Source organism: Bombina bombina, chromosome 7, assembly GCF_027579735.1.
Source record: "Bombina bombina isolate aBomBom1 chromosome 7, aBomBom1.pri, whole genome shotgun sequence".
Classification (NCBI taxonomy): Eukaryota; Metazoa; Chordata; class Amphibia; order Anura; family Bombinatoridae; genus Bombina; species Bombina bombina.
Window position 1 is genome coordinate 201,740,055 of NC_069505.1, and position 13,633 is coordinate 201,753,687.

At 39.4% G+C, this 13,633-nt stretch overlaps 2 protein-coding genes across 2 annotated transcripts in view; one reads left to right on the plus strand and one right to left on the minus strand.

Annotated features, from left to right (window-relative positions):
* Positions 1-1,236, minus strand: part of LOC128636299 (astacin-like metalloendopeptidase) — a 107,641-nt gene extending 106,405 nt beyond the window's left edge. The window contains exon 1 of the mRNA XM_053689330.1: positions 661-1,236. Within this exon, the coding sequence (XP_053545305.1) occupies positions 661-729 (69 nt within the window). The 5' untranslated portion in view covers positions 730-1,236. The remainder of the gene's footprint in view (positions 1-660) is intronic.
* Positions 1,237-7,060: 5,824 nt separating this feature from the next.
* LOC128636300 (astacin-like metalloendopeptidase) overlaps positions 7,061-13,633 on the plus strand; it is a 231,116-nt gene continuing 224,543 nt past the window's right edge. The window contains exon 1 of the mRNA XM_053689331.1: positions 7,061-7,136. Within this exon, the coding sequence (XP_053545306.1) occupies positions 7,061-7,136 (76 nt within the window). The remainder of the gene's footprint in view (positions 7,137-13,633) is intronic.

Consider the following 13,633-nt stretch of genomic DNA (forward strand, 5'->3'; position numbering starts at 1 on the left):
GTCTTAACATAAGGTATTGCATATATTTGATTAGCATTAGATTAATAGGTTATCATTGCATTGACTGACATTATTAAATGGTCATATTCACTGAAATAAAGACCAATGAATTTAACATTACACAAACATTAAAACTACTATAGTCCCCTCACTATTTCAATGCAATAGTCCAGTTTTACCAGCCTCACACACTCCAGTCATCACAAAAACAAGGCAAGAGAACAACTTTACCATGTACCGTACTCTGCTCTGTGTTTGCTTTTGTCAGTGTCTTATTGCATTAATTCCAAATGAACTATTGATTATAATCATCATAGAAACAAGCTGGTCCAATATATTTGTATTATCTAAAATTAAAGTTTCTACAAAATTTCAGAATTCAGAATTCATTATTTTTGTCTATATTTTGCAAGTTGCATATGACCCTTCTAACAGCTAATTATAAACAGTGATTCTCTGCAAAATTACAGTATCTAGTTGGTACAAGGTTTTAATTAGTCCAATAAAATCTGCATATGGAGAATGCAGTCATTGGATAAATTAAAACCCTGGTATTAAAAGGTTCTGTCCTATAGAATATGTGCTGTATAGTCTTATAAAGCTTATAATATTCTAAACAGTAGGTTTAGAATCTGTTTTTGATCGTTACAGAGCTCTCACCTGTAAAGAAAATAATCTGGAAGTTCTCAGAAGATAGTATATGAAAGTTACACATATCCTGCTGTCCATTGTGTTGTTGTGATTTGGGATGGTATTCTTTGTCTACAGTAGAAATCCAGTCTGATATGACTTTTACCTGAGGACAGAAGATAAAGCCAGCCAATCGTCTGTTTGGATGAGAAAGTACAGACACAAAGGTGCGGGATCCATTTACACAACCAGTACATGACTGTTTTGAATGCATCAGCCTCAGGATAAGACACATCTCCAGGGACAACAAATAAATAAATAGAATTATCCTGAGAAGGGCAGACGTCTTTACCATTTATACTATCACAGAGCATGAATTAAACCCCTCTAATGCACTTGAGTTATTTATTATTACTTAGCTTAATATAGCATTTAATCAAAAAAACCTTGTATCGTCTTTGTTAACTTGTTATAAAGATATCCTTTGTCCTATATATCATAATGTTTTGTTAGAATCAGTAAAGAGGCAGTGAGAAGGGTGTAAAAAGATCTACAGTACTCACAATCATATCTGTTTCTTTGGAAAGGCATATAATAGGCCATGGACACTGTAATTGTATTGCATACATGCATCTCTAACATTCTTTTAAAGTTTTTGCATTGTAAAAGTTGCTATGCACAAATATACAGAGCACCCAGTTGTACTGCATTTTGCATGATAACCTCTGCTTCAGAACTCTGTTGTGTTCTACCTCCTGTTTCTCTCTATTCCCTATAAATGTCATCCAGCCATGCTACCTGCTCATCCACTTATTGGTTTATTACTTAACCAATAGGATTAGTATGTGGGACACACTTAGGACTTTTTCTAGTATGTTTTATGTTATCACAATAGCTTGAGCACATAGGTCTGGGGTTTCAATTAATTATTATTATTCAATTATTATTTATTTAATACAATCCATTACTCCTGGGAATTACTCTTCCCTGCCACTCGGAGGAGGCAAAGATTACTAAACCCCTACTACTTCACTGTCACCTCAGTCTTGTCTTTGCCTCCGCTGGAGAAGGTTGAAGAATGAAGATGCACATTTGTTCTTCAGGGAGAGGGGTTTTCAGACTGAGTAGAGGCCCATTTCCTCTCAGAGTACAGTGATTTTATGAGGAATATATGTGGAGTATAGGTAGTGGCATATATTCCACATATTGGGATTTAGTCACAAGCATTTCCACGGATCTCACAGGGACTTGCCCTTTGCCTCCTTCTGTTGGTTCATTGCTATACTCTTATTCCAGATCCTCTGCTGTTATGTTTCAGCACTGGCTTTGGCTTCCTACTGGTTTGGTTTCCTCTAGTAGTACCTATTGCTAAGTATGCTTTTTTTAAATTTGATATTTTGCACTCTATAAGCCTGTCGGAATTAAGGTAGAAAAAAATCTGATTGGCTGATGCAATCAGCCAATCAGATTGAAGTTCAATCCGATTGGCTGATCCAATCAGCCAATCGTATTGAACTCGCATTCTATTGGCTGTTCCGATCAGCCAATAGAATGTGAGTTCAATATGATTGGCTGATTGGATCAGCCAATCAGATTGAACTTCAATCTGATTGGCTGATTGTATCAGCCAATCAGATTTTTTCTACCATAATTCCGATTCTATCAGCCAATTGGAATTGAAGGAACGCCATCTTGGATGACGTCCCTTAAAGGAACCTTCATTCGTCGTTAGTCCGTCGGTAGAAGAGGATGGCTCCGCGTCGGATCCTTTGAAGATGGCTCCTCTCCGCTCCGGATGGATGAAGATTGAAGACGCCGCCTGGATGAACACTTCTACCGGATGGAGGACCTCTTCTTGCCCCGCTTGGATGAAGACTTCGGATTATGGACTTCCTCTGCGCACCTTGGATGAAGAATTCGGCTTGTCTGAGTGAAGACGACTCAAGGTAGGGAGATCTTCAGGGGGTTAGCGATAGGTTTTTTTAAGGGGGGTTTGGGTGGGTTAGAGTAGGGGTATGTGGGTGTGGTGGGTTGTAATGTTGGGGGGGGGTATTGTATTTTTATTTTCAGGTAAAAGAGCTGATTACTTTGGGGCAATGCCCCGCAAAAAGCCCTTTTAAGGGCTTTTAAAAGAGCTGATTACTTTTGTATTTTAGAATAGGGTAGGGAATATTTTATTTTGGGGGGCTTTTTTATTTTATTAGGGGGCTTAGATTAGGTGTAATTAGTTTAAACTGCTTGTAATTCTTTTTATTTTTTGTAATGTAGTGTTTTTTTTTTTGTGTTATAGAATAGTTTATTTTATTGTATTTTATTTTAGGTAATTGTAGGTAATTTATTTAATTAATTTAATGATAGTGTAGTGTTAGGTTTAATTGTAACTTAGGTTAGGATTTATTTTACAGGTAATTTTGTATTTATTTTTACTAGGTAGCTATTAAATAGTTATTAACTATTTAATAGCTATTGTACCTAGTTAAAATAAATACAAAGTTGCCTGTAAAATAAATATAAATCCTAAAATAGCTACAATGTAATTATTAGTTATATTGTAGCTATATTAGGTTTTATTTTATAGGCAAGTATTTAGTTTTAAATAGGAATAATTTAGTTAATTTTAGGAATATTATTTCGTTTCATTTAAATTATATTTATGTTAGGGGGTGTTAGGGTTAGAGTTAGGTTTTAGGGGTTAATAACTTTATTATAGTAGCGGCGACGATGCGGGCAGGAGATTAGGGGTTAATAATTGTAGGTAGGTGGTGGCGATGTTAGGGAGGGCAGATTAGGGGGTTAATACTATTTATTCTAGTGTTTGCGAGGCGGGAGTGCGGCGGTTTAGGGGTTAATACATTTATTATAGTGGCAGCGAGGTCCGGTCGGCAGATTAGGGGTTAATAAGTGTAGTTAGGTAGCGGCGACGTTGGGGGGGGCAGATTAGGGGTTAATAAATATAATATAGGGGTTAATACTATTTATTCTAGTGTTTGCGAGGCGGGAGTGCGGCGGTTTAGGGGTTAATACATTTATTATAGTGGCGGCGAGGTCTGGTCGGCAGATTAGGGGTTAATAAGTGTAGTTAGGTAGCGGCAACGTTAGGGGCAGCAGATTAGGAGTTCATAGGGATAATGTAGGTGGCGGCGGTGTCCGGTCGGCAGATTTGGGGTTAAAATGTTTTTTTATAGTGGCGGCGATGTGGGGGGGCCTCGGTTTAGGGGTACATAGGTAGTTTATGGGTGTTAGTGTACTTTAGAGCACAGTAGTTAAGAGCTTTATATTCACACGTTAGCCCATAAAGCTCTTAACTACTGACTTTTTTTGTCGTTAGGAGTCTTGTCGGTAGAGGGTCTACCGCTCACTTCTCCCAAGACTCCAAATACCGGTGTTAGGCAGATCCCATTGAAAAGATAGGATACGCAATTGGCATAAGGGGATCTGCGGTAGCCTGGAATTGCGGTAGGGAAGTGAGCGGTAGACCCTTTCCTGGTTGACTCTAAATAACAGCGGGCGGTAAAAAGCAGCGTTAGGACCCCTTAACGCAGCTTTTGACGGCTAATGCAGAACTCTAAATCTAGGTGTAAGTATTTATAATTATGCATATTTTTTTCATCCGCATACATTTTTTAACTTAACGGCTTTTTGTATGACTATACAAAGTGCAAAGTAGGAGCGCCGTCTTCATAAGAAGAGTGGCTTAAGTGCAGCGTAGAAATGTATTATATATTCAAGTATAACTTTATATAGAACATGCATACAGTTACAGGATGCGCAAATTATATCAGTTATATTCAATTATAAGCAAGAGCATGTGCTTGAGAAACTTATTAAACAAAAAGTTATACACAAATCAACAGAAGGTGCAAAATCAAAAATCTTTTTTAAAATGAAACAATCAAGAAATAAATCATAAAGGCTCCACTGTGTGCGATCGTGCACAGTGTGCTAGAAAAAATAAGTGGTTTGTGAAATAGATGTCAAAACATTATAGCTACTTGTATATTAAAAAGTAACATATATAAATAGGAAAGAAAAAGAGTGCCTTAGGGCTACTTTGTAGCAATGTGAAAAACAATATCTGATAAACATACAACTAGTAATACAATAGTTTACACTTAACCCTTTATTGGATAAAATGCAGAATGAGTATGATCTATCTCATATGTCTCATATAAACATATTGATGTAGTAGAACCTATTAGAATGTAATAGCGTACAGAAATATAACAGAGCATATAAAAATGTGATAACATATGAATGTATTATAACGTATAACGTTGCAGCAATAAAAACGACTCAGAGCGTAAAAAATGAAAAAAAAAAATGTATTATAAAAATGCAAATGCAACAGTAAAAAATATAGAAATGCCAAATGGAGAGGACAAAAAGTTCTGAACAAATCCAAATGCTGAAGGCTGATCTGTAGTAGAGAATCAAGGGTAATTTGGATCTCGAGACCTAAAAGGAAACAAGAAATACAACCAGAAGTCGTCTGCAACTAGGACAAATCTCATACATAGAAATATGCTCACCGTATGTCAGGCTGGTATGTCAAATGGGGGTCTGTCTACGTGTTTCAGCCTGGAGGAGCCTTTAGCAAGACTATACCAGCGTGTGTATCTTTAAAGTATTTAAAAGCTAGTCTAGCCTGTCAGAACCAAGGGGAGGTGACAAATTTTGTTGCCCTCAGAAATATGGGTGTGTGAGGTTTTGACCAATGAGTAAGTATAGAATAATGGCGGCCATTTATAATATGGGCAAGGTTATATTTTTAGTAGTTCTATAGTGTGGTTTAAAATAATATACAGATCTAAAGCCATCTTTAAATGAGGTCATAGTAGCCATCTTTGAAATGGGCAAAGTGACATATGTATGGGAAGTTTACTGAAAAACATGGCTGAGAGCAAAGTGTTGGCGGCCATTTTTAAATGGGGTCATTGTGGCCATCTTTGAAATGGGCAAAGTGACATTAGTGTGGGCAGTGTACTAAAAGACATGGCTAAGAGCAAAGTGTTAGCAGCTATCTTTGAAGTGGGTGAAAAGTTATACTAAACTGAAACTGAAATGCAGAGTGGAAGAGAAGAATATAAAGAATATATATAAATCCTAACATTTAGACATTCGTCCGCAATTATGTGGATCGATCTATCATTAAAAATATATATAAAAATATAGATATAGCTAGAGAAAGATATTTCTGAAAGAGAATGTTATGACACAGCTGAAATATCAGATATAGAAAAGACCCTATATTTAACAAAAAATATATACAACATTGTTCTAGGGTGGTTTAGATAGATCCATGTATTACGGGCACTCTTTAGACCTAGCCTGAAAGGTGAGATACACTTTTACAAATTATACCGAGCCTTTTATTTTAAGTAGAGCATAACACTATGCTATATTTGTACATATAAAATGATAAATTAAATAAATACATAAACTGATAAACTATAAAATAATAATATTTCTTAGACAAAGATTCAAACATACCGTTATCACAGAAAGACTTCATTCTGGAAGGGATAGAGTACATACTAACCCATAATTATTTTCATTATGAAGGGAAGTATTACAACCAACTATACGGTACCGCAATGGAGACAAAGTTCGCACCCAGCTATGCCAATATCTATATGGGCAGATGGGAGTCCATATTTTGGGACTCCTGTCCAGCCAGTGCGGACTTGGTCCTCTATCGCAGGTACATAGACAATATCCTAATGATATGGAAAGGGAGTATCGAGGATCTTGAACATACCCTTAAAGTGATGAACAACAACATCTACAACCTACAAATCACATATCAATATTCTAAACATCAGGTCAATTTCCTGGATTTGAGTATAGATTCCTCCAAAGGAATAATTAACACATCTACCTATTTCAAGCCACTCAACTGCATGAACTATCTACACCAAACCAGCTGCCATCATCAGAATTGGATTGAAAACATACCAAAGGGCCAGCTGATGAGGGTAAGGAAGAACTGCTCCAAAAAAGCAGAATGGTTGAAACAGTTCCAGATTTTATTGAAGAGGTTTGAGGAAAGAGATTACAATATGGACAAGATAAAAAAAAGTAGAGGAAGTGGAAAAAAATTGATCAAAATAACCTCCTCAACTATAATATCAAAGCCAAACAGTCAGGCACAGGCACTATGGACATCCCATGTATTACTGAATATAGTCAGAATAAATACAAAATTGAAAGGATCATTAGAAGACACTGGAATGTGTTGAAAGAAGACATTGTCATAGGTGAAACACTCAGCGAAAGACCACATTTCATATTTACAAAGACACGAAACTTGAAAACCATTCTAGCCCCCAGTGTAAGTGGGTAAAAACCTGACACAGTGAGAGGCATACAAGGCACCAACCTTAAAGGTTTTTCCTGTTGCCACACATGCAAAGCATGTAAGCATGGTACTATGACCCAAAACTTACAGTCACATGTCACAAAAGAAAAGTTTAAAATCCAGCAGATGATCCGCTGTAAGGACAAAGGTATTATTTACCTACTAGAATGTTCCTGTGGCCTGCAGTATGTGGGTCAGACCTGCAGGCCCTTAAGAAATCGAATCAGAGAACATATCTTGAAGATAGAAGGCAATAAAGATGAAGTACCTTTATATAAACACTTCCGAGATAAGCACAACAGTGATATTAAGGCTCTCAAATATACAGGGTTACAAAAAGTTAAAAAAAATTGGAGAGGAGGAGACTTCGAGAAAATTCTTCTATTAAATGAATATAAATGGATCTTCAAACTAAACTGTCTGTACCCTAAGAGTCTAAATGCAGACTTTGAAGTAGCACATCTTCTGTAACACTCAATAGAAGTACAAAAAACACCTATATGCAATTGACCATTAGCATAGAGGCAGTCTTCTCATTTTTTATATTTATTTATCCTATTACTAGAACCTTCCCCATGGGAAGCAGTTCAAATTACACTTAGGTTTATTATACTCTCCTTTCATATAAGCACCATCAAATGCTCTATCACTTCAGAAAGTACGAATATACACCTTGCAAGCATTAGGCTAGACAGCTATATATATCCTTCTACATATTTCTATTATTTATTTTTATTTGGATCTTTAATCAAGTATGGTTAATATGTTTATTCATATGTTTATTTATTATAAATACATATTTTTATATTATTTTTATATTATATTTATGCTTGTCTGCAAATACATATCTCCAATGTATTTATTTTATGGTATAGGTTTATGTATTTATTTCATTTATCATTTTGTATGTACAAGTATAGCATAGTGTTATGCTCTACTTATAATGAAAAGCTCGGTATAATTTGTAAAAGTGTGTCTCACCTTTCAGGCTAGGTCTAAAGAGTGCCCGTAATACATGAATCTATCTAAACCACCGTAGATGAATGTAGTATATTTTTTTTGTTAAATATAGGGTCTTTTCTATATCTGATATTTCAGCTGTAAGTCATAGCATCCTCTTTCAGAAATATCTTTCTGTAGCTATATATCTATATTTTTATATATATTTTTAATGATAGATCGATCCACATAATTGCGGACACATGTCTAAATGTTAGGATTTATATATATTCTTTTTAGTCTTCTCTTCCACTCTACATTTCAATTTTAGTTTAGTATAACTTTTTGCCCACTTTAAAGATAGCTGCTAACACTTTGCTCTTAGCCATGTCTTTTAGTACACTGACCACACTAATGTCACTTTGCCCATTTCAAATATGGCCGCAATGACCTAATTTAAAAATGGCTGCCAACACTTTGCTCTCAGCCATGTATTTCGGTAAACTGCCCACACATATGTCACTTTGCCCATTTCAAAGATGGCCACTATGACCTCATTTAAAGATGGCCGCCACAACCTTAGATCTGTATATTATTTTAAACCACACTAAAGAACTACTAAAAATATAACCTTGCACATATTATAAATGGCCACCATCATTCCATACTTACTCATTGGTCAAAACCTCACACACCCATATTTTTGAGGGCGGCAAAATTTGTCACCTCCCCTTGGTTCTGATAGGCTAAACTAGCCTTTAAATACTTCAAAGATACACACGCTGGTATAGTCTTGATAAAGGCCCCTCGAGGCTGAAACGCATAGACAGACCCCCTATTCGACATATCAGCCTGACATATGGTGAGCACATTTCCATTTACAAGCTTTGTCCTAGTAGCAGACTTCTGGTTGTATTTCTTGTTTCCTTTTAGGTCTCCGGATCCAAATTACCCTTGATTCTGATTCTGATTGATTTTGTTGTTGCATTTGCATTTTTATAATACATTTTTTTTATTTTTTTTATTTTTTTTTTTACGCTCTGAGTTGTTTTTATTGCTGCAGCAATTACCATGTTTTAATACATTACCATGGTTTAATACATTCATATGTTATCACATTTTTATATGCTCTGTTATATTACTGTACGCTATTACATTCTAATACGTTCTACTACATCAATATGTTTATATGAGACATATGAGATATATCATACTCGACTTTCTATTCTCATCTCAACTCTTATTAGCCACTATTTCCTATAACATTATATTTCTTATAACATTATATTCCTTATAACACTATATCGGCTAGATTACAAGTTTTGCGTTAGAGACTGTGCGGTGCTAATGAGCAGTTTTGTCTCACCACTCACTTTCCTACATCCCTGTTATTACGGGTTTTCAGAGACCCGGCGTTAAAAGACAAGAAGTCTTTTGTGGGACTCCCTTCTGGGACTCCCTGCTGTATTGTTCTGACTTCCTGCTCCAACCCTTCCCCCCTCCCACCTCTATATACTTGCATTCTCTGCTCTTCTGCTCAGTCCCTTCTGGGATTCCCTGCTGTATTGTTCTGACTTCCTGATCCAACCCTTCCCCTCTCCCACCTCTATATACTTGCATTCTCTGCCCTTCTGCTCAGTCCCTTCTGGGACTCCCTGCTATATTGTTCTGACTTCCTGCTCCAACCCTTCCCCCCTCCCACCTCTATATACTTGCATTCTCTGCTCTTCTGCTCAGTCCCTTCTGGGACTCCCTGCTGTATTGTTCTGACTTCCTGCTCCAACCCTTCCCCCCTCCCACTTCCATATACTTGCAGTCGCTGTGCGACTGTGCAGCGGATGCGCACAGCGGGCGCGCAAAGCAGAAACTGGAACAACATCACCCAAGAACAACTGCACTCCACCCTGATCAAGTCCCCCCCAGTGACCTCCACTGACGCCAACTCCTCCACCCGCCACCTACATCGCTGGATCACAGACTGCGCAAATACCCTTGCCCCCCTCAAGAAACCGTCCAGCCGCCAGCCCACCAACAAGGCCAGCTGGTTCACCCCCAACCTCCAGGACTCCAAACGCTACTGCAGATGATTAGAGAGAACATGGAGATCCCGCAAGTCCCCCTCGGACAAATCCGCCTACAAAGAAGCCGTCTTCACCCACCACCACCTCATCAAAACCACAAACAAAAACACTATCCTAGACAGAATCCATGCCAAAACCCACAACAGCAAGAAGCTGTTCACAGTCATCAAGGAATTCTCCAAACCCAACAGTGATACTAACTACATCCCACCCTCCCAGGACCTCTGCGACAACATCGCTACTTACTTCCACCGCAAGATCATCAACATCTACGACAGCCTCGAGCTCCAGAACTCACCACTCACTGCAGACCCACCCACCCCCACCTCACCCAAACCCACCACCCGCCACTGTCTACGGACTACCTGGATCCCCCTCACCATGGAGGACACACTCAGAATCATGACATCTATCCACTCTGGAGCACCCTCAGACCCATGCCCGCACCACATATTCAACAAAGCGGGTTTTACCCTCGCCCACGAATTCTGCCTCACCATAAACTGCTCCATCAAAACTGGCACCTTCCCAGAAGACTGGAAGCATGCAGAGCTGAAACCCCTGCTGAAGAAACCCACAGCTGACCCCATAGATCCTAAAAACTATTGCCCCATCCCTCTACTCCCCTTTCCAGCCAAAGTAATCAAGAAGGCCATCAACGCACAACTTGTTGTCCACATCGAGACCAACCACATCTTGGACCCCTCCCAATCTGGTTTCAGGAGCAATCACAGCACCAAGACCGCCCTCCTCGCTGCCACAGACGACATCCGTGCCCTGCTCGACCAAGGAGAGACTGCCGCCCTCATCCTTCTAGACCTCTCAGCCACATTCAACACTGTAGCCCACAGCACCCTCCTCACGTGCCTACACGATGCCGGCATCCGCAATAAGGCACTGGAATGGATCACCTCCTTCCTCAGCGGCAGATCCAAGAAAGTCAGAGTCCCACCCTTCTCCTCCAATCCCACAGCAATCAGATGCGGCATACCCCAAGGCTCTTCTCTTAGCCCCACCCCCTTCAACATCTACATGGCCCCCCTCGCCACGATCGTCCAACAACACAACCTCAATATCGTCTCCTATGCCGACGACACCCAGTTAATCATCTCACCCAAGACCCCGCCACCGCAAAGAAAAACATCCACTTACAGCAATCGCCACCTGGATGAACAACAACCATCTCAAACTCAACACTGACAAGACCGAAATCCTCCTCCTCTGACCCACCAAATCTGCATGTGATGACTCCTGGTGGCCCACAGCCCTCGGACACCCTCCAACTCCAAAACACCACGCATGAAATCTAGGCATCATCCTCGACTCATCACTTTCCATGGACCGCCAAGTCAATGCCGTCTCTTCGACTTGTTTTCACATACTCCACCTACTGCGAAAAATCTTCAAGTGGATCCCCACCGAAACTACAAAATCTGTCACCCACGCCCTCGTCAGTAGTCGACTGGACTACAGCAATGCACTCTACGCCGGGTCCACCATCAAGCTCCAGAAACAACTCCAACGCATCAAGAACACCTCGGCCAGACTCATCCTCAATATACCTCACCAAAACCACATCACTGAACATCTAACAAACCTACACTGGCTCCCCGTCAACAAGAGAATTACCTTCAAGTTTCTAACCCATGCATTCAAGGCCCTCCACAACATCGGTCCTGAATACATCAACCACCGTGTCAATTTCTACACCCCCTTCAGACAACTCTGCTCTGCCGACCAAGCACTCACAGTCATCCTCTGCATCAAGAAAAAACAGCTGGAGGAAATATTCTTCTCCTATATGACAGCAAGGTCATTGAACTCCCTCCCATTGCACCTCAGACAATCCACCTCCCTTACAAACTTCAGGAAGGACCTCAAGACCTGGCTCTTCGACTGAATAATCTTCCCTTAGCCCCCCTCTCCCCCCTCCCATAGCACCTTGAGACCCTCACGGGTGATTAGTTTGCGCTTTACAAGTACCCAATAGATAGATAGATATAAGTGAGCATTGAGCAAAATTTTGCTCATTACCGCACTCCAATACCAGCACTGCTTAGGTCAGCGGTGAGATGGTGTAATGTGCTCATGCACGGTTTCCCCATAGGAATCAACGGGACGAGCCAGCTGAAAAAAAGTCTAACACCTGCAAAAAAGCAGCGTAAAACTCACTAACATAGCCCCATTGATTCCTATGGGGAAATAAAAGTTATGTCTACACCTAACACCCTAACATGAACCCAGAGTCTAAACACCCCTAATCTTACACTTATTAACCCCTAATCTGCCACGCCCTACATCACCGACACCTACATTATATTATTAACCCCTAATATGCCGCTCTGGACACCGCCGTCACCTATATTATACTTATGAACCCCTAATCTGCTGCCCCCAACATCGCCGCCACCTACATTATATTTATTAACCCCTAATCTGCTGCCCCCAATGTTGCCTCCACCTACCTACACTTATTAACCCCTAATCTGCCACCTGCAACGTCGCCACCACTATAATAAACATATTAACCCCTAAACCGCCGCACTCCCGCCTCGCAAAAATTAGTTAAATATTATTAACCTATAGTCTGCCGTCCCTAACATCGCCGCCACCTACCTACATTTATCAACCCCTAATCTGCCGCCCCCAATGTTGCCGCCACTATATTAAAGTTATTAACCCCTAAACCTAAGTCTAACCCTAAACCTAACACCCCCTAACTTAAATATAATTTAAATAAATCTAAATAAATATTCCTATCATTAACTAAATTATTACTATTCAAAACTAAATACTTACCTATAAAATAAACCCTAAGATAGCTACAATATAACTAATAGTTACATTGTAGCTAGCTTAGGGTTTATTTTTTATTTTACAGGCAAGTTTGTATTTATTTTAACTAGGTTGAATAGTTATTAAATAGTTATTAACTATTTAATGACTACCTAGCTAAAATAAATACAAATTTACCTGTAAAATAAAACCTAACCTAAGTTACAATAACACCTAACACTACAATATAATTAAATAAATTAACTAAATTAAATACAATTACCTAAATTAAATTAGCTAAAGTACAAACCCCCCCCCCACTAAATTACAGACAATAATAAACAAAATACAGATATTTAAACTAATTACACCTAATCTAATAGCCCCATTAAAATAAAAAGCCCCCCCCCCAAAAATAAAAAACAAAACAAAAAAACCCTAGCCTAAACTAAATTACCAATAGCCCTTAAAAGGGCCTTTTGCGGGGCATTGCCCCAAAGTAATTAGCTCTCCTGTAAAAAAAATACAAACAACCCCCCCAACAGTAAAACCCACCACCCACACAACCAACCCCCCAAATAAAATACTATCTAAAAAATCCTAAGCTCCACATTGCCCTGAAAAGTGCATTTGGATGGGCATTGCCCTTAAAAGGGCAGTTAGCTCTTTTGCCGCCCAAACCCTAACCTAAAAATAAAACCCACCCAATACACCCTTAAAAAACCTAACACTAACCCCCTAAAAATTGACTTACCAGGAGATGTCTTCATCGAAGCCAAGCGAAGTGGTCCTCCAGACGGGCAGAAGTCTTCATCCAAGCCGGGCAGAAGTGGTCCTCCAGACGGGCAGA